The sequence below is a fragment of the Bison bison genome, unplaced genomic scaffold, assembly GCF_000754665.1.
Source record: "Bison bison bison isolate TAMUID 2011002044 unplaced genomic scaffold, Bison_UMD1.0 scf7180017864252, whole genome shotgun sequence".
In the NCBI taxonomy this organism is placed as follows: Eukaryota; Metazoa; Chordata; class Mammalia; order Artiodactyla; family Bovidae; genus Bison; species Bison bison.
Genome location: NW_011494824.1, coordinates 3,524,995 through 3,546,668, shown reverse-complemented (window position 1 = coordinate 3,546,668; position 21,674 = coordinate 3,524,995). Strand labels below are relative to the sequence as shown.

Here is a 21,674-nt window from a genome sequence, read left to right as displayed (position 1 = left end):
ATCCAGAAAAAACATCTGCTTTATTGACTACACTAACGCCTTTGACTGTGTGGATCACGACAAACTGTGGAAAATTCTTAAAGAGATGGAAATACCAGACTACCTTACCTGCTTCCTAAGAAACCCATATGCAGGTCAAGAAGCAACAGTTAGAATCGGACATGGAGCAAAGGACTGGTTCCAGATTGGGAAAGGAGTACGTCAAGGCTGTATATTGTCACCCTGTTTATTAAGTTATATGCAGAGTACATCATTTGAAATACTGAACTGGATGACTCACAAGGTGTAATCAAGATTGCCGAGAGAAGTATCAACAATCTCAGATGTGCAGATGGTTCCATTTTAATGGCAGAAAGTGAAGAGGAACTAAAGAGCCTCTAGATGAAAGTGAAAGAGGGGAGTGAAAAAGCTGGCTTGAACCTCAGCATTCAAAAGACTAAGATCATGGAGTCTGGTCTCATCATTTCATGGCAAATAGATGGGGAAAAAGTGGAAATAGTGACAGATTTTATTTTCTCAGGCACCAAAATCACTGCAGATAGTGACTGCAGCCATGAAATGAAAAGACGCTTGCTCCATGGAAGAAAAGCAATGACAAATCTAGACAGCAGAGACACCACTTTGCCAACAAAGGTCTATCTAGTCAAAGTTATGGTTTTTCCAGTAGACATATACCGATGTGAGAGTTGGACCATAAGTAAAGAAGGCTGAGTGCTGAAGAAATCGATGGTTTTGAACTGTGGTGTTAGTAAAGACTCTTGAAAGTCCCTTGGACTACAAGGAGATTAAACCAGTCAATCCTAAAAGAAATCAACCCTGAATATTCATTGGAAGGACTGGTGCCGAAACTGATGTTCCAGTACTTTGACCACTTGATATAAAGAGCCAGCTTACTGGAAAAGACCCTGATGCTGGGAAAGATTGAGGGCAGAGAAGGGTGCAACAGAGGTTAGATAGCATTACTGACTCAGTGGACATGCGTTTGAGCAAATTCTGGGAGATGGCGAAGGATAGGGCAGCCTGGTGTGCTGCACATGGAGTTGCAAAGAGTCAGACATGCCTTAGTGACTGAGCAACAATAAGTACACGTAAAGGTTGACTTTGGAAGGATTGTGAATAGTTGTTTTTTTTTTTTTTTAGCCTTAGCTTACAAGAGAGACTTTTGAGAATTTGTTTCAGGAAACTTTGTCAGTCCTGTGTGGAGGCTCTTCTGACAGTCTGGATAAGGTGATAGTATATGAATGGTTAGGAATAGAAAAGTTTTTACCGGATGTACTTTCTTATAAACATATATAACGTAAGTGCTGAAGGCCTATCAGGTTGTGTATTTTCAGTTGTTTTGGAGTTATGGGAGCGTCCCTCATGGCTTTTACAAATTAGACTATAAAATTCAAATTTGGGGTATTGAAGAGAAATTAAGACACTTAGATTTGTAAATATTGGGGAAAAAGAAGATCCTTTAGCCCCTTTGGGTTTGGGAGTGCCCTATCAGAACAAATGACGTACTAAGTAGAAGCTAGAATCTTAAAATCATTAACACACATAGAAAGTACAGTTTATTAAGCTTCAGCTTTCTTTTTTACATATAAAACTTGTTAGCAATCTGTGTGCTTTAATATTTTAAAAAAATGACTGTCACCTATTTGTAGGTTGTCAGTAATTAATTTTTTCTTACTAAAATTTTAAATTCAGCAGAGGCTGTTCTATAATTAAAGTGTATTTGTAGATCACAAGTGAAGAAATTAGATATTCTTAAACTTCTCAATTTCCCAAGTCATGTCTGAAAGCTGGACATCAGTGTTGTTACGAAAAAGAAAAGTACACAAAAATGCCATAGAGCAGTAAGTTGAGAAACCTATAACTCTAGTTTTAAAAAATGTTTCTTAGTTCTAGAAGAAACTGTTTTTGCTTTAAGCACCCTCAAGTACTGTAAACTCTTCAGGGATACATAAAAGTCCTGCTATATATTTGTTACCTACAGCCCAAGCAAAAATAAAGCAATATTAATATATCTTCATAACCAAAGACAAGATGATTAATTTCTGTAACTCTCTGTTCGCAGTTGTCACATGCCGAACTGAATACTTTCACTAAGTGGAAAGTCTGGAGTTTTGATCTCTGGATCTAAGTGTTGAGGCAGCTGGGAAAACATAGTCTTATTACATTTTATGACAGGAAAAGTCTGACTATCCCCATAATAGCTTTGAACCAAACACTATTTTTAAGGTTCTACATTTGAAAAACAGAATTTCAAATGCTGCTCTTTTAGAGGAATTGTTTTAATAGAGTTCCCTTAATTATAACTTAAATATACTGAAGTTGAGGGTTCTTGAAAAATTTTAACCTACTTACTACTGTTACCTTTGAGTGTCTGGTTTCATTCCCTGTCTCAGGGTAGCACCAGCAGCAGCAACACTAGGAGGACTGTGGGCTTTGGAGTATGTGTCAAGCTTTGCCATGTACTACTGGCATGTCAGACCTTGGGTGGTTCACTGAACATTCTTTTTTTTTTCTGAGGGTTTACAGTACTGCTTTCCTAGAGCTGCCATATCAGTTTACCAAAAACTGTGTAGATTAAAGAAATAAAAATTACTTTAATTTTTTATTAAAGAAAAATATTTATTTAAAAATAAATAGAAATTTACTCTTTCACATTTCAGGAGACCCAAAGTCTAAGTCAAGATGTTGACAGGGTGGGTTCCTCCTGGAAGCTCCTAGGGATAAATTAGCTTCTGGTGATCACCAGCAGTTTCTGGCATTCTGCGACTTAACAGGCCTCACTGCGGTTTCTGCCTCCGTCTTCATACTGCCTTCTTCTCTGTGTCCTTTTCTGTCTCTTATAAGGACATCCACATTGGATTTAGGGCCCACTCTATAATCAAGTATGATCTCATCTTGATCATTACCTTAATAAAATCTGCAAAGACCATATTTCCAAATAAGGTCACATTCCGAGGGTAGGCATGCATTCTTAGGGGGACCCTATTCAACCTGCTACACAGGGTAACAACATACTCATCTTAGTTCATGGGGATTTTGTAGGCGTTAAAGGAAATAATATGTAAGAACATGCTTTGAAACTGTAGTGTGGAACTGCTCATAGTTCTTACTGTTCTCATGCTTTATCTTTTAGGTGGTTATGGCAGTTGCTCAACTGTATTGGCATATAGCACCAAAATCAGAAGCTGGCATTATTTCTAAATCACTAGTGCGTTTACTTCGTAGCAGTAGGTATGACATGATTTTATATGTGTGTTTTCTTTTGTATTGTATTACTTCACTAGTAATGTTTGAACAAATCAAATGTGTCTGTTAAGCATTTAACACATGGTTCTGACTGTATTTTATCAGTTGAGATTTCATACTTAAGGGGATTATTATAAAAGCCTTTAGATTATTGATTTCAAAGTTAATGTTAAATATTGGTTGGTTTTTTTTTTTTTTACCTTAAGCCCAAAGAAATTGGAAGTATTTTTTTGTGATATAGTATATGCTATTACAGTAGCCTAGTATTTTAGTATTTTCAGACATGACAATAAGAATTTTGGGGATTTACATTAAATCTGGAGTCACTGAAAAACTACATTAAATGTATTATTGTATTGACTAGTATTATATAAGGCTTCATATAAAGCAATACATATGCTGAATTATGTAGTTTATGACAGAACTGCTTTTTGTAAAGTTGCAATATTTAATTACTATAGTTCTATTTAAGAAGGGAGAAGGCAATGGCACCCCACTCCAGTACTCTTGCTTGGAAAATGCATGGATGGAGGAGCCTGGAAGGCTGCAGTCCATGGGGTCGCTAGGAGTCGGACACGACTGAGCGACTTCACTTTGACTTTTCACTTTCATGCACTGGAGAAGGAAATGGCAACCCACTCCAGTGTTCTTGCCTGGAGAATCCCAGGGATGGGGGAGCCTGGTGGGCTGCCGTCTGTGGGGTCGCACAGAGTCGGACATGACTGAAGCGACTTAGCATAGCATAGCATAGCATATTTAAGAAGTGAGCTATATTCTTAATATTGCTTGTTTTAAAGAAATGCATAAGCTTGTTATTTCCTGGAGATAGGCAGGTAGGTAGCAGTGTACTTTTCCATTTTACCTCTCTGTAATTCAGCAGTTCAAGTCAACAATTCAGGAAACCTTGAGTTCCTGTCACATGTACTTCGTAAGTTTAAGATCAGATGTTTGTCATTTGTTTTGTTTTCTGTATTTAAGAAAACTGTTGTTTCAAGCTATTTAGCTTACCCTGAATATTGTGCAGTAATTAGTTATTTTAAATTAAATTGTTTTCCTTTGAGTACTTGTGTTAATGAGTTGAGAGAAGAAAGATAAATATTTATTTTTGTTCTTAGCTCAGAATCAGTACCACAACTTTCACCCAGGGTTGGCTTTTGCCCTTCCTTAGTAAGATACTATTTCCTTTGCGTTCCTCTGTCTATTCGCGTAGTCATTCTTTCCCTTTTATCAGTTCATTAAGTTTTGTTGTCCATAGCTGGTTCGAATAAGGATCTGGAATGCCTCTTTCATGTGAAGCATTATACCAGGTTCAGTTGTGCATTCATTTCTTAGATATTTGGACATAAAATAACATAGATTTTTTTCTTTTAAAAGCTGTCTTTCACTTTGAACAGAATTGAGTCACATGATGAGCCCTCCAGTCAAGAGTTTGTATTAACACTGTGGTTATGTTTGTTCCGTTAACCCTAAGAACACCTTTGCATATGTTCAGAGCATGTACAGCATTGGCTCTGCCTCTTAGGAATACAGTATTACAACATTTGTTTTAACTCTTCCAATTGATGAATCAAATCTAATGTTGTATAGCTTATAGGGAAAATTTTTAAAAGAAGGCAGAAGTATCTTAAGATTTGCTAGAAATTTTTCAGTATTATATTTAAGAGTTCCTTTCAATATGAAGCTTACTGCTGATTTTTTTCTTTAGTATACTGTTTACTTTAGGATATATTTTGTTGGAAAATATACCTAGTCAAAATTCTACTTTAATTTCTAGGGAAGTGCAATATATTGTCCTACAGAATATAGCAACTATGTCAATTCAAAGAAAGGTATGTATGTTGTGAACACAAAATTTAAGAGAGAAATGAATGCACTAGTATCATAAATGTATTTATATATTTATTTTTGTAATCTAGGGTATGTTTGAACCTTATCTGAAGAGTTTTTACGTTAGGTCAACTGATCCAACTATGATCAAGATACTGAAGGTATGCATGCTCTTATTTTTCAGAGACTTTAATGATAATTACTTTGACACTATTGCTGTAACTTTTAGTTTAGCATTTTCAAAATGGAGACCTATTTTTTTTTTTTAATAGATACATTGGGGGGTTTTCTTTATGCTTTTAAAACTACATTATTGTATACTAATTACTGTGCTATATTTTAATAAGACAAAGTTAAGACATGCTGCCTATACCTTGAATAACTCACAGTAAGTGAAAGAGACAGACATGTAAATAGATAATTTCAGCACTGTGTTTTAAGTGATTTATAGATGTGAATTGAGTGATTATGGAAAAAGAGAAAGATGCAGCTAATTTTCTGGTATATTTAGAAAAGACTGATGGAAAAGATGATATTAGAGTGGATCTAAAAAGAATGACATGATTTTGTCATTTTTTTTGGTGTTGGTAGGTAAGTTGATAGCAAGGTTATAGGGTTCAGTGTAGGAAAAAAGGCACATTTTATGCAACTACAAGAGATTATGAAAGAGTTGTATTCAGGGAATGATAACTACAGTACAGAGTGTAGTTATGAATATAAAATTATAATGATGAAAACAATGTGATACTTGGAATATGTGATAATAACATATGAAGCATGGAAACAGATCTATGTATATCAAAATGTATCATATATGAGGGGAGACATTTTAAACCAGTGAGAGCTATTCAATAGTAGACTAATCAACAAATGTTGGAATGATTGGTTAATCACATGGAAACTTAAGTTTAAGAAAAAAAAAAAACTAAGACATGCCCAAATTGTATAATAAATTTACACAATAATTGGTTTGCGGTTATCAAAAGCGTCCAGGTCCTGAAGGTCAAAAGAAAGGTTGGGTATAAAAGAAACTTTTATACCGAAAGAAACTAAACAACTAAATATAATGTATGATATGGAACTGGATCTTTTTTTAATACATTATGAGGTAATTAGTGAAACTTAAATATAAATGATTATTGTATAGATTTGATGTATCAGTGTTAATTTCCTGGTTTTCTTGGTAGTATTGTGGCCTGTAGGACAATGTCCTTGTTTGCAGAAAATACGTACAAGATGTGTTTGGAGATGATGTGGCATCATTTTGGCAAATCTAGAAGCAAATGGCTTAGATAAAAACTGCTTTTTACCTTTTCTCTGTGTTAATTACTTTTTAAAATAGTACAACAAAGTAAGATGTTCTCATCAAAGTAAAATGAAAAGTCAGTTCATAATCTAGGAGAAAATATTTCCAGTACATAACCTAAAAATTGACTAGTATCCAGAATATATAGGAAAACTCATACAATCTATGCCTTTTAATTAGAGTGTTTAGATCATTTGCCTTTAATGTAATTATTGATATGAATATGTTTATGTCTGGATCTTTTATTTTTCTGTTTGTCCCATCTGTTCTGTGTTCCTGTTTTCCTTTTTGAAGCTTTCCTTCAGATAAATTGAATATTTTTTTATGAGTAGATACTGAAATTTTTTCAGCAAGCCTATTGGAGATGAACTTTTAATTGCACATTTCTTTTAACTAAATCCAGAAGAAAGAATTAAAATGTCTAAATATTTGGTTTGGTAGGATGAAGGAAAACTAGTCAAAAAAATTAATTGGTATCTGGAATATAGAGGTATTACATGGAGGGCAAGTTGTTTTCTAACTTTATTATTAAAAGAAAAAGAAAACTGCCATAAGTTGTTTAGGTTAATTAGATAATAAATTGTAAAGTTGGAGCAAACAATTAACGAAGCTGTAGAATTCTCTTTTTTGTAATTATTTTTTAAGCACCATATCATTATTCTGTTTGTAGATGTAGGGAGGCAAAGTTCACCCGAAAGGTGTAATGTCTCACATTTGTAATAGGCATTTTTTTTGAAATAGAAATTACCTTTCTATTAAATGGCTAACCTTTATTAAATTCACTTTCTTTATTTTTTTTTTTTTATTTTTATTTGAAGGATAATTGCTTTACAGAATTTTGCTGTTTTCTGTCAAACATCAACAAGAATCAGCCATAGGTATACATATGTCCCCTCCCTCCTGAACCTCTCTCCCCATCCCACCCCTCTAGATTGTCACAGAGCCCCTGTTTGAGTTCCCTGGTCATACAGCAAATTCTTTTTGGCTATCTTTTTCACATATGGCATTGTAAGTTTCCATGTTGCTCTCTCCATAGCATCAAAAAACGTTTACTTTCTCTTTTTCTACCTTAGCTTGAAATTTTGACAAACTTGGCAAATGAAGCCAACATATCAACTCTTCTTCGAGAATTTCAGGTTTGTGTACAATGCTAATTATGTAATAACTTCTAAAACATCTGTTCAGTTGAAAGTTAGATATATATCTTTCTCAATTTAGATGTGTGTAATTGTATAAATAAAACTGTATAATTTGGAAGAAGGTTGACAACTAATTTATAAGTTTTCAAGTATAAATATCAACTACAAATTTTAAATTTGAGGGAAATAAAATGTAGTCCCTTTCATATTGTAGAATTTGAGAGACTAGTTTATAACTCTTTCTTATCATCATCAATAGTTTGTGCTACACTCTGTACTCAGGAAAATGGCTTCATTTCTTATTTGGTTGTCCCTATTTGATTGTCTGCTTCTATTTTAGACAGTGTCCGCTAGCTTCATGTATAGCTCAAAAAAATTGGTTTAAAATTGCCCTTCTCATGATTGTTTAATTGTTAATGTTTTGCTGTATTTTTAAAATCCTATATGTGGATAGTTGAGATGCTTCCCAGATACACATGCTCCAAAAACATAAAAACATTCCCTCATGGCTCTTAGGCTTTTTATGATGAAAGAGTTAGCTCTGAAGACTTAGTGGTAGAGCACAGTAATAGAAAACCTTATATCAATATTACTGGTTTTACATTTCATCAGCAGTTTTTTCTTAACTAAAGTATACTGCATGCCACACAGTATTCCCAGAATTTTTGTCTACCCCCAGCTTTTATAGGTGGCTTCCCAGGTGGCTCAGTGGTAAAGACTCCAGCTTGCCAGTGCAGGAGACACGGGTGTTATCCCTAGGTTGGGAAGGTCCCCTGGAGGAGGGAGGGCATGGCAACCCAGTCCAGTGTTCTTGCTTAGGTTGTGTGATAGATGGTAGCTTTTAAGTGTATAGGGTCCCAAAGAGTAGGACAGGACTGAGCAGCTGAGCACACACACACAGCTTTTATAGATTAAAGTTATTTTGTTGCTATAATCATTCTTTATGCCTGTCCTAAATTTCTTTTTAGCTGTATAGACATTGTATTTCTTTTTGGCTATGTGATCTTATACTTTTAGCAGGAGTAGTGGGATATTATAATATATTCATGCTTTGTAATTTTGTAACTGGATTACTATACTTTTATGCTATATGTTTTTTTAGAAAAAGTTCTTATAAAATTAGGATATATGCTTATTTTATATTTGCATGGCAGAATATACAGTATCTCAAGTTCTTAGCTAGTAATCTGTGGGTATAGAACATTGCTTAAATGTGACTTGTAATTCATTTTTATAGGTTTGCTAATTTACTTTTAAGTTTCTGTCTCTGTGCTTGCAGTTGTCCCTTATTCTGCTGTCATGTATGATCTGTGTAATCTGTCTGGATGTCCTTTTGCTTTCTACTTTCTGCTTCTGTCAGGTTACTGGAGTTGTAGGGAGTGAGTCTCAGGTAATTTTATGGCATTGTTTATCTATTACAGAGTATTGGTAATCCAGTCATTTCATTTAATATCAGGCTATTTCATAAGGTCCATTCTTCAGTCAGACTTTTAAGTATATTCTTTCTTTATACATCTGTTTTTATCACTGTCTATATGTGTACTTTATTTCTGTGTTTATGTGTTATGCCCATAGGTGTTACAGTTTCTTTATAACTTTTTGAAATAATAGAGAACTTTTCAAAGGACTTATTTTCTGTGATTGAGGAAATTAGGTAATCAACTGGGAAGTGGTTTTAAATACAGTTGATTTTTCCTACAGAGAACTAAGAAATTTAATTTGTTTATTTCTTCAACCTTTAATCATGTTTTTGGTACCATTTTTACCAATTTCATGTGTCTTTTAGATAGTTTTTGGATTTTGTCTTCCATTTGTCGTTTAGACACCATTTAAATGCATATCCTTTTTTGCATGTTAGATGAACAAGGTGTTAATTCTACATTATGTGCTTGTTATTTGAGTTTGGGAATTTTTTTTTTTAATTGCACTTGAAAATGGGATTTTAAATCCATTTATATTTTGTACATAAACGTGCATATTTATTAAAAGTACATCTTTTTTCTGTCTGTACACAATAAAAGCTTAGTTTTTGAATTAGGAAAGTAACAAGCAAAGTGAAAATTTTTTAGGCTTGTAGTAAATAAGTGATTAATTTCTTAAGTTTGTATAAATATGTGGTTTACATTGTATTTTTAAAACATTTTTTTCAAGAAAATCTTTTTCAAAAGTGTGATGTTTTATTTTATTGCAAATTAGGTATATTTATAAAGTCTTTATTGAAATGCTTCTCACTGTGGCTGTTGTAGTTTTACCACCATTCAGATAACCTTTTTTAAAGTAAAATGTTTATCGGTAGCGTATTGCTCCTTTTTCTCCACTTCTCTCAATATTTAGGTTTAGTATATCTGAAAAGACCACCCTTTTTTCATAGATTCATAGATGCTGCTGGTTAAATGAACTGAAACCTTCAAAAAGAGAGGTCTCATCATTTCTTTCAACCTTGCACTTAAACTAATTGCTATCTTGGGTGACTGCTCCCCCACTACCTGTTTTGGAGTTGTAAGCTACTGTGGCCACAGGTGAATGAACCTGACTTGAAAATGTGCCTGTATTACAGTCACATTCTTTAAGTGAAAAAACAGAACTGAATTAAGTCAAAAGGTGGACTTTCTTTTGTTCCTATAGATGAGAAGATTGTGTATTCTAGAATTTGATTTTGACAAAGCTTCTTATTATAGGGATATTTTTCTTTGCTTGATAGTACCAGTGTGTAAACTAATTGAGACAATGTTTTTTAGACCTATGTGAAAAGCCAGGATAAACAGTTTGCAGCAGCCACTATTCAAACTATAGGCAGATGTGCAACCAGCATCACAGAAGTCTCTGACACATGCCTCAACGGCCTGGTGTGTCTGCTGTCCAACAGGGATGGTGAGTTGGCAGTTTCATTTTACTTGCAAATAATTTATCATTTGAATATTCTTGGCATGATCTACAAATTGTAATATCTTTTTTTGTATTGCCTTTGAGCTTTTTCTGTATGTCCGTGATTACAATGAAGAGTAACGTATTGTCTTTGAAATACACATACGCACACACACAAGCTTTTTGTTATTGTTTTATTTAGTACATTGGATAATTAACTTACAAACAGAATTTTCTTGCCTGAACAGAACTAAGAAAATGTAGTCTGTTTATTTTATTTCTTCACAGTTTAATCACCTTCATTGCACTCTTTGCACAAAGGTTCCATTTTACTGGTTTTTAATGGCATATAAGTCATGTATAATATTGGTTCACCTGCAGAGGGTGCTAAAAGCAGGCAAATGACTTTACAACAGGAGAAGTTAAAAAGGCTAGATCAGAAAAGTACGTCAAACTTGTAATTTCAAGTTGTTTTTTTCCAGATTAACTTAATAATTTTATATTCAAGATTAATTAAATGTAAAAGTCATCAATTTGGAACACCTTCATGTTTTTAAGCCAATCAGTGTCTAAACATTTTGTAGAACTGGATAGGTAATATCCAGTAAAATACATAGTCTAGAGTTCATTCTTTCTATGGTAAAATACCAGTTACTTCTATGATACGGGTTTAAAATAAATGAAACCTTTTGAAAAAAAAAAGATTCAACTCTCACCTTTAAAAGTATTTATTTATTTAATTAAAAAGAGATTAAAACAAGGGATTCTTTTTAGGAAACACATAATTTTCTGTATAAAATTATTGAAATTATTTGTGGGATTCTAAATAAAATTATGTCATATCTAAACACAGGCATATATGACATAGCAACCATAAGGTGAAACATAACAAAATTGATTACTTTTATATTTTATTTGAAAAATAGCTGTTTGCTACAAATATTACTCCTAATTATCTTTTCGCACAAGTAGATCGCTTTTGAGAGCTGTAACATTGTTGTAAGTACTTCTAATGAAAAAAACTTTTTGAAACAAAATTTGTCCCCAAATAAGAGTGATCTTTACGATCAACATAAAATTATAACTGTTAACCTGTCAATTCAAGATATTATAATGGAGAGAACATTTTTCTGTGTGTAGTATAGTAACTCCAAATAAGTGACAAAAAGAAATTATCAAGGAAATAGACTTTTTTAAAACACTGACTGTAGAAGGTAATTACAGAGGATAGGGTGCTAAATGTCATTCATTTTATCTATTTCTACTTTTAATAATAGCATCCTCTTTGTGTCTGTTTCTGTCACAATTTAAATTGTGAGTTTAAAAATATGCCTTCATTTTCCTGTGTCTTTAATAATGACTTCCTATTTGATCAAACAAGACACATTTCACTTTGATTGCATACAAAAAGCACACAAATCAGAACACTGGCTAGTTCTTTCAAATATAAAATGTATTCAGGGTTTTTCAATTTTGTATTTTTACTCTTTTTTTCTCATGTGAAATTTTCAAGCTGGATATTAAAACAGATGTTTCTGCTTCAGCTTTCTAGCACATTGATTTCTAAAAAAATATTTTTTATTCACTTCATTTTAAAAAGATGAATATTCTGTACCCTTGTAGTACTTCTAAGGGAAGACTAGATGAGTTTACAATTATACAATGGGAGGAGACTAATTTATAATCATTCTTAAAGGTAGATTTACGAATTTAAACTGATATTTTAATGTTTAGACTTTCGTTTTTGGTAAATCAAAACTCTGTTTATAACCATGGACCTTTTTTTTCTGCTGTGAATATTAAGAAACTTAAATTGTATTTTTCAGGTTCTGATGGCATAGTTATCATTAGCCTGATTCTTTAACTCTTTATTGTGTGTGCTGCACTTCTGTAGTTTGGAAATCTGGCTCAGTAACAATAAAGAAAGCAATAATATTTTTCATTTATAACGGCCAATTGTTATAACAGAGCCTCTTTGTCTTTCTTTTGAAAGATCTGCTTTTAGGAATAAGTGCTATGAATGAGGCCTCGGGTTCTTTAAAATCTGTAAGACCTTTGGGACCTCTAAGGATCTCTGCCTCTTTGATTTTATATTGTGAATACCTCATCAGCTCTTTGGATACTGTATCTTGCAGCTTTTCAGGGACAGCATTGAGGCTACATTGTTTTTACATGTATTTAATATATTCTTCTTGGACCTGTAGGGCTTTGGGGATTGTTCTGTTGTTGCTGCTGACTTCTTCCTTCTTGTCAGGGACAGGACTTCTAGGAAGACTTGAAGGTTGTCCTAAAATAGCCCATTATGACAATGTAAGATTCACTGATAAACAGATTTCTTAAAGACTTTAGGGAGAAATCTGCATTTTCAGTTGACTTGACTTAGAATAATTTAACTCCCAGTTGATTTTCTTTCACAAAATTTGCTGGTCTGAAAAACTTTTTTACCATCTACTGTAAACTGAAAAAATTGGGGTAAAAGACTTTTTAAAATTTTGTTTATATAATAAACATTTGTTGAAAATTTGAATTAGTTGAGGTATTTAGTGAGTGTAGAATAGATGAATAAGGTATTCACCAGCCTATAAGAAGTTCCTGCCTTTAAGGAGCTCGTATTCTAACAGAGGGACACAATAATATAAAACAAGTATACTGTAGTCTTCGTATCTATTGATACGTATCTATTGATACTTACTCAGCTGCTGGCTATTGCTCTCATGCAGGACTAGACTACCTGTGTTTGAATGCTAATGTTGTCTTGAATAAATTACCTGACCTCTTTGTGCTTCAGATTCCTCATTTGTAAAATGAAGATAATAGTAGGCTGTACTAATCTTGAGAACCTGAAGTGAAATAAGCCAGTCACAGAAAGGTATATACTGAATGTTTCTACTTGTATGAGGTATTAGAATAATCAAATTCATAAAATTCAAGAGTAGAAAGGTACTTGCCAGGGGCTGGAAGAAAAGGAAAGCGAGCCGCTACTAATCAGTGAGCATCGCGTTTTACTTAGCAAGGTGAGTACGCTCTGGAGATCTTCTGTGTAACACTGTACCTGTAGTCAACAGTGGTGTATCGTATGCTTAAAAATTGGTTAGATGGCAAATCCCCTGTTACGTGTTCTTTCTAAAATAAGTTGTTTTTTTTTGTTTTGTTTTGTTTTTAATAGTAGGCTGTAATTCTTGGAGTCAGTACGATTAAGTTCTGTTGAGGACAAAGAGAAAGCTTGGAAAGGCCCAGAACACAAGTTCATTTTGTATTTGTAGGGGAGTGCTGAGGTCTTTGAAAGCCAGGAGGTAGCATAAAGGAAAAATAGGGTGGAATTACTCAAAGGGAATGGGAAGGCACCTAGGTTAGGTAAATAGCACCCCACCACCACCACCACCCCCCCGCAAGATGTTCAGGTCCTGATGCCTGAAACGTGTGAATATGTTATCTAATGTGGCAAAAGGAACTTTACAGATGTGATTAAGATTCTTGAGATAGAGAGATTTTTCATCCAATAATCTGGGACCCAATATAACCAAATGTCAGAAGCAGAAATTAGAATGATATCTTTGCTGGAAGGGGGCTTGAGTCGAGGAATGTGGGCAGCCTCTAAAATTTGGAAAATAATGGATTTCCCCCCTAGAACCTTCACAGAGAACTTAGCCCTGTTGACACCTTGGTTTTAGCTCCATAAGACATATGTTAAATTCTGGCTTCAGAAGTGTAAAACGATAAGCTCATGTTGCTATCAGCCACCAAGTTTGTGGTAATCCATAACAGTAATGATCAGAAGATAAGGTGGCTCCAAAGGGTAAATAATGCCTAATTTTATTTCAACTATAGTTAGGGTTAGTCAACCTTGCCTGTACACGTGAATAATTAAAAATATACAACTTAAAAAAAAAACTTGGACTAATTTTGCAATAATATGTTTTTAAAAGATAAATTTTTATACTATTGATTCTTCAAAACCATTACATTGCATAGTAATTTCTTATATAACCACTTAATGTTTCCTAGCAGAGGGTAAGTTTGATGAGGGCAGAGTGTCATTCCAATTTGTCTTTGTTTTTCTCTAGCTCCAAGAGGCAGTCTTTGTAAAAGCAACACCTGCTCATAGTAACATAGAACATTAAAGATAAAATGGTAGATTCTAGTCCTGAGTTTGAATTCTCCAGTGCATCTTTCTTTCTTCATCTTTAAAATGCTGATAATAAGCTGCCTACCGTATGTTATTATGAGAATTAAAAGACATACATCATTTCTTAAACTAAAACATTGGCTTCCCTGGTGGCTCAGTGGCAAGCAACCTGCCTGCCAATGCAGGAGATCAGATTTTAGATCTCTGGAGAAGGAAATGGCAACCTACTCCAGTATTCTCGCCTGGGAAGTCCCATGGACAGAGGAGCCTTGGCGGGCTACAGTCCATGGGGTTGCAAAGAGTCAGACATGACTTAGCAACTAAACAACAAGAGCAGCAAACTAAAACATTATGAAATATTAATATATCTTTCCCATGAAGAAATATAATATGAAGTGCATATTTTAATAATAATTAGAATGATAGAAAATTTTGCTTGTATTTTTAAAGGGAGCTAGATAAGAAAATATATTTCAGAGAAAATGAGTAACAGAACCCAAGTCATGGCATATTTTCAGGGTAATATTAAAATAAACCTTTATAGTGTATACCAGCGAATCTCTAATATCCATGAATCCCAGCTGATTAAAAAAAAAAAGCCAGAATAACAAGGAAAGATAATGTTGGTGTCTTTCTTTGGTATTGGTAACCTTAGTAATTATTTATATAAGATTCATTCCATAAAGCCAGGTGCTCTGACTGGTTTATTGTGTTTTGCTGCTGGTGCCACCAAAGACGTAACTCTGGACCACTAATTAGTCTATAATAATGCAATCTCGGAATCCCAGTTTGAGGATCTGCTTCCTGGAGCCACCCTTAGTACCAGTTACTGTTAAGGCCCTGGCAAGAAACAGATGATACAGTTTAAAGAGATGATTGAAAAGAGTTTAATGAAGGAACTATTTATTAATTGTGGGTGGGATTAAGGGAAACCAACAAGATGTACTGTAATACCCTGGGGCTAGCGGGCTAGCAGAGGTGGGAAGCCTTTGCCATATCTAGAATTAAAGGGAAAGGGCTTGAGGATTGGGAGCAGTTATCAGACCCTGAAGGAGAGAGCGCCTCTTGGGACTGAAACCTTCAATGGAGAAGTACTTGCACTGCCAGGGAGATCTGGCAGGAAAGGGATCTGGGTTGTGGATATTCTCTCATGTTTTAGTTTTCTCCTAGTCATTTAAGAAATGTGGAATGTTTTGCTAAATTAAATGTACATTTTACTAAGAATACTGTGTTTGAATTGACTTTGAATTGAATTGAAATTCATATTTAAATACGAATAATCCGATTTTTTTTTTTTTCCAGAAATAGTTGTCGCTGAAAGTGTGGTTGTTATTAAGAAATTGCTGCAAATGCAACCCATGCAACATGGTGAAATTATCAAGCATATGGCTAAACTCTTGGATAGTATCACTGTGAGTACCAGTTAAGAGATCTTTGCTTTCAGTACCAATTGAACCAAATTTTATTCAGTAAATTATGGTTTTGTTAAAATAAATAGATATACTGAAGTATAATGAATAAGAGAGCTGCACAGTCTGGATTCTTGTTCTGAGATTCTGGCCTATTGTGGAAGGAAATCACAGATCTGAAAGAGGGAAAGGTTACAGTAAATACTGCATACTGGATTGGAGTTGGACATGTCGGTGTGAACTGCACTTGTCTTTATGTAGATAGCTAGGTGTGTTGGAGTATATATGTGCAGGTATGTGTGTGTCTGCACACATTTGTATGTACATATGAATGCATTCATGAGTGTACAAAGATATGTTTCTTAATGTGGCCTTTAAGAGGACCTACATGCGATGATAACCCCACACCTAGTGCCCAGATCCTGTTTGTTTTCTTTTGTTTTGATTGAGATATAATTTCATAGCATAAAATTCACCCTTTTAAATCCAGAATTAAGTGACTTTTGGAGTGTTCACCAGGTTGGGCAATTGCCGAACCCTTTCATCATCCCTAAAATCAAGTCCCTAAGCCAAGGCTCCTGATCCTCCCCATACTTCAGCCCCTGACAACTACTGATGTACTTTCTATCTCTACGAATCTGCTTTCTCTGGACATTTCATGCCGTTGGAATCATGTGATAATGTGGCCTTTTGTGTCTGGCTTTTTTCACTTTAGAATGTTTCCAAGGTTCATGCACAGTGTACAAAGTAGTACCACATCCCCGCTTTGGGAAGACTTCGGTTTTTAAATTCCATTCAGCATTTAAAGAAACCAGGACTCCTTAGAGAAATGGCTAGTTTTAGAGCTGGGCCACGGAAAGAACATCTTGTTGGGCCATAAAAACATGGCTCTGCTCACGGGATGGTAGAGATGTCAGAATTTAAAAGAGTTTCCACTGGCTAATTGGAGCAACAAAATACATAATAGTAAAAGGATTATAGCCTATAGAGTAGGGTGAGAGTCTCTGAATCCAAGCTGGAATGGGTGGATGGATAAGTGAATAAGTGAGAGGAAAGGAAAGATCTTTTACTATATTCTCACCACAGTTCTTTTTCTTCATGTCTACTCTTATTGTTGGTTAATAATCAAAGTCAGGACTTCTTATAAAGACTGTATATGAGAGATTAAGAGACTGGATTTGAAAATGACATGACTTGGGTTCAAATTTAGTCTCTGCCCTTTACTGGCTTTGTGATCTTAAGCAATACTTGACTTTCCTTGGTCCAGTTTTCTTTTCTGTAAAATTGAAACACATGTACTAATGACTTTATAGATCTGTTGTGAGGAATAAATGAGTCAACATAAATGAAACACTGAGAGTAGTGTTTAGTGTAAACTTTTTTATGATCATGGCTATTGAATTTAATAAGCATCCTTGTTGCTCTTTCTGTTTTGGTTATTTATTTAACATAACTCCTATAGTGTTAATAATATGTCAGGCACTATTCTAAGCACCCTAAAAATATAAAACATTAATTGTAATTACAACTCTGAAAAGTAGGTTCTATTCTATTTTACATAAAAGAAATTGGAGACAGGATTATTAAACTTTATTACAAATATAGAGCAACATAGAGCAACTTAATTCACTTCAGTAAAATTTATGAAAAACCAAAACGGCAAAAGAAAAATATAAAATGTTAGAATAAAAAATTTTTAATAAGATAGTTTTTAAAAAAAGGAAACCGATACACAGACAGGTTAGGTAACATGATTAAGGTCATATAGTAAGTAGGTCTGCTTTCTTAACCAGCACATTATTGCTGTATTTGTCTTCCTTTTCTAGTCTCTCTTTTTTGTATCCAATTCAGTTGTCCACTCACTGCCCTGGCAAGGACTTTATTGTTGTTTCCTTTTGATTCACCCAAATTATTGACAAATTAGGCATTAAATTGGTCCATTTGCCCATATGTGGAGCAAGTGTTTAACATTATTTGTCAATAATCTACTGATAGGAAGTAGGAGGGTAAAACTTTTCCCTCATATCTACTGAGATAGATATGCAGCATCTCTGTGTAACCAGACATCAGATTTCAATAGTATTTTAGTCATTGTAACAATCACAAATACTCCTACAGGTATTTAGATACCTTTTAGACAAGTGTTACATCGCCTAGTAAGAACCACTTTTCTAAGCAAGAACTAATGAGCCAAAGCTGGAAATCTAGATCAGGGCAATCAAAGAACAGAAGTACTTACACAAATACATGTATATATTTATACACATAATTAAATGTATAAAAATAGACTAAATGAGAACTCTTAAAAAAGAAGGGCCATAACATAAAGGAAATTCTAATCTGATACTAAAAATACTGAGCAATCTTAGAAAATTTAGGGGTAGGGTGTGATTAGTTCAGAATAAAAGTGTTTTGAAGGTGTCATGGGAGGAAGAGAGTAGAGGGAGGTGAGATTATTTTCGTAGTCTCCTGTGTTTAAAAAGTAGCAAGGACTTCCCTGGTGGCTCAGATAGTAAAGCATCTGCCTACAATGCGGGAGACCCAGGTTCAGTCCTTGGGTCAGGAAGATCTGGTGAAGGAAATGGCACCCCACTCCAGTACTCTTGCCTGGAAAATCCCATGCACCGCAGAGCCTGGTAGGCTACAGTCCATGGGGTCGCTAGGAGTCGGCCACTACTGAGCGACTTCCCTTTCACTTTTCAAGGTGAAAATAGATTATCTTAGGGTGAAAGCAGTGGGTTTTGGTAGGGGAAATAGTTAATTTCTTGCTTGTAAATAATGGCAGAGAAACGTGTGTTGGGTTATGAGAAAGAAATAGGAATGTGGAATTCTGTATTCTAGTCGTCTTGTGCTGTTAGGCCTGTTTTGGTCTTGTTAGACAGGGAGAGGCAAGGCAAAGCAGTGTGAGGGCTTTTGGGGGATGCAGTGGCTTACACACGAAACCTGTGACTGTACGTGAGACCTGGATCAAGCAAGCGACAGGCTTTCTTGGAAAAAGAGTTTGTTGTCTTTGATTATGTCCCTGTGTGGGGCTCAGCAAAATTCTTGATTGCATCAACTTTCTCTACAACAGTTGATGGAATATTCGCCAAGTACATACTTCCTTACAGATCTTACAGCAAAGCTTATTTTTCTGTTTTCATCAGATAGAAGATAACCATTAGCGGAATACAAAGTATGCTAGAAATTCCAAATTCACAAAAAGGAAAAAAAAAAGAAAACCTAAATGTAAATAATGTTTAAAAATTAAAATGGAAGAGTTAAAATCAAGAAGATGGAAGAGTAAAAATCAAATATATCCTACTCTAAATATGAATGGACTGCATTCTCTCATTAGAAGACAGACTTTGGAATGAAAAACAAAAGCCAGATAAAGGCTATTTATAATTAAAACACTGTTATAAAAGTTGAAAATAGGAAAGTAGGGAAGGAGATAATTAAGTGAATATCAACAAGAATGTGAGATTTAAAATTAATTAAGGGCTTTTAACAGGATAAAATGGGGCATAAAATTCAAAAAGGCCAATGTACAAAGAAATTTAAAAACATATACCTACCTATATGTGCACAAAATATGGCAACTAAATAAATATGTGAAGGAAAAGTCTATGGTAAATGCAAGGAGAAATAGATAAAATACAGTTTTATTCTTCCAGAATGAAATGCATACTACCTGAGGATTTTTCTAACAGGGTTACATATTACCTTGAATGGGACAGGTGAGGATTTTATATTACAAAAGGAGAGTTGAAAGATGTTATTTCGTAAAGACTGCTGAGTGATACTGAAGTAGTGCTTTGTGTACTTCTTGCCCAGCTGCCTACCTGAACGCCTGCCATTTCACAAGTTAACCGCATCTGCCCTGCCACCCCTGCTTAATTCACACTTAAGTTTTAATGCATATTGAGTCCAGATGCAGAATATTGCATCAGATTTGCTATTTGTATGCAGTTTGTTTAGATGTCTTCTGATTGTGCCTTTGACAAATTTAAATAAAATTGATGTTTTTGCAGGTTTTACCATACACTGTTGCATTGTGCAGTGAGCTGGTATTGTAACACAATAGCTTTTAAATTGAACTGCTTACAGAGTGATCTGTGAAATCTTTCGGAATGTCTTTCTATAACTGCTGTGGTCAGCTTGGAAAGATTATTCGTTTTTGCAGGCAGGTTAATAGGTTAAAATGGCAGTGGAAACTGCCTTCTGGTAGAAGGTTTAAAAAGTGCAGTTAACCACTTGCTCAGGGCATTTAGAATAAAGGCTCAAGCAGAGTCACTTACAGTCCAGTTTGTCTTTGGAAATACTGAAAAGTAGAGGTTCAGAATGAAAGTGTTATATCATATGTGTGCATGTGTGTTAATAGTTTGGCTTTAGCCGTGGAGAACAAAAAGTGGCTAATTTTCGTACTGTTTTTTTCAGTTGCTTCAAACCTTTGAAAATAGTGGCCACGGATTCATAGAATCAGTAGTGTACAAGTGAGAGTCTTATAATTTAACAGGGAGGGAAAGGCAGGGCTGAAACCTGAAAATTTTATGATTCTGATTCCAGCCAAATGCACAAAATTAGGTTTGTCAGTTTTATAAGCTTTTTAATGTCAGCACAGAAAGCTTGGTTTCAATATACTTATTGATAAACTTCTGTTGTGGAGAAATTTTCTGTGTTTTTAAAATGTTACTTGGAAATTTTATTACCTTAGTTCTGGACTCTCTGAATGTTATCCTGGCCCCACCGCACCACCACTACCATCTTGAGATTTTCAGTATGAACATTTAGAACTTACTGATTTTTAATTTTTTAAAGATTTATATTTTAAATGTATGCACTATGTTTAGAATATTTGAATATTATTTTAATCTTGGTATATTAATGAATAGGAATAAAATAATCTCTTAGACCTTTGGGGGATTGTCCTTTTAACTGAAAAAAAAAAAAAAAAAAAGTGTATAACCAAAGGATTAAAGTGGAGTAATAGATTGTGATATGTCATAGAATTCTAATTTTTATACTAGCAATATATAATAAAATAAGAAAAATAAATCTAGCATAACTGAAATCTGAAGTTGCTCATATATTCTTATTTAGAGATACATTTCATTATGGTAGGCAACTTGAATTGCTTCATACTGGAAAATTTAATGTACCACTCAATTACTATTCTTTAGCCCAATTTAAAATAATAGATTGGAAGTAAGACCTTAATGCAGTGTAACCTTTGGAACAGTGGAAATAGCCTCTTTCTTCCCAAAAATCAGTATACAGTAAGGATATCAATTTTATCATAATACATGAGTAGATCTGTAATAGCATTTAGTATTTTACTATTACTTATGCTTAGTACTTAAAATTATTATGTAAATATACTAATTTTCTTCTCTCTTACTAAACTTATTCTAATATTAATTTAAAGATGGTAATGTTAACATGTTATTTAAAAATGTGTACTTGATTTTAAAGTTTTCTGATGACCTCATTCTGGTGAATGACTTGACTTAGTGATGTCTAAATAATTTTTTATTATTCTCAAAATGGGTGTTTTGAAGGAATTTGAGATGGTAGATATTGTGATAAAATTCTCACTTTGCAAAGGTCTCCATTCTCACTTTCTTCCTTGACAGTCATACTGTGTACAGCTGTGAAACTGTAATGAAAACAGTGGGACTTTATTTGAGAAATTAGAAAAGAACTTCATAAAGAGTCTTACCTCTTCTTGTGATGCTACTTCTTAATGATAGCCAGTGGTTTTTTCATTTATTATA

At 34.1% G+C, this 21,674-nt stretch overlaps 1 protein-coding gene across 2 annotated transcripts in view; it reads left to right on the top strand.

Moving 5' to 3' along the window:
* AP3B1 (adaptor-related protein complex 3, beta 1 subunit) overlaps positions 1-21,674 on the top strand; it is a 236,718-nt gene that overhangs the window by 99,123 nt on the left and 115,921 nt on the right. For both annotated transcript variants that reach the window (XM_010847632.1, XM_010847633.1), the window contains exons 9-14: positions 3,134-3,231; positions 5,021-5,075; positions 5,163-5,234; positions 7,453-7,515; positions 10,257-10,389; positions 15,812-15,921. In XM_010847632.1, the coding sequence (XP_010845934.1) occupies positions 3,134-3,231; positions 5,021-5,075; positions 5,163-5,234; positions 7,453-7,515; positions 10,257-10,389; positions 15,812-15,921 (531 nt within the window). The remainder of the gene's footprint in view (positions 1-3,133; positions 3,232-5,020; positions 5,076-5,162; positions 5,235-7,452; positions 7,516-10,256; positions 10,390-15,811; positions 15,922-21,674) is intronic.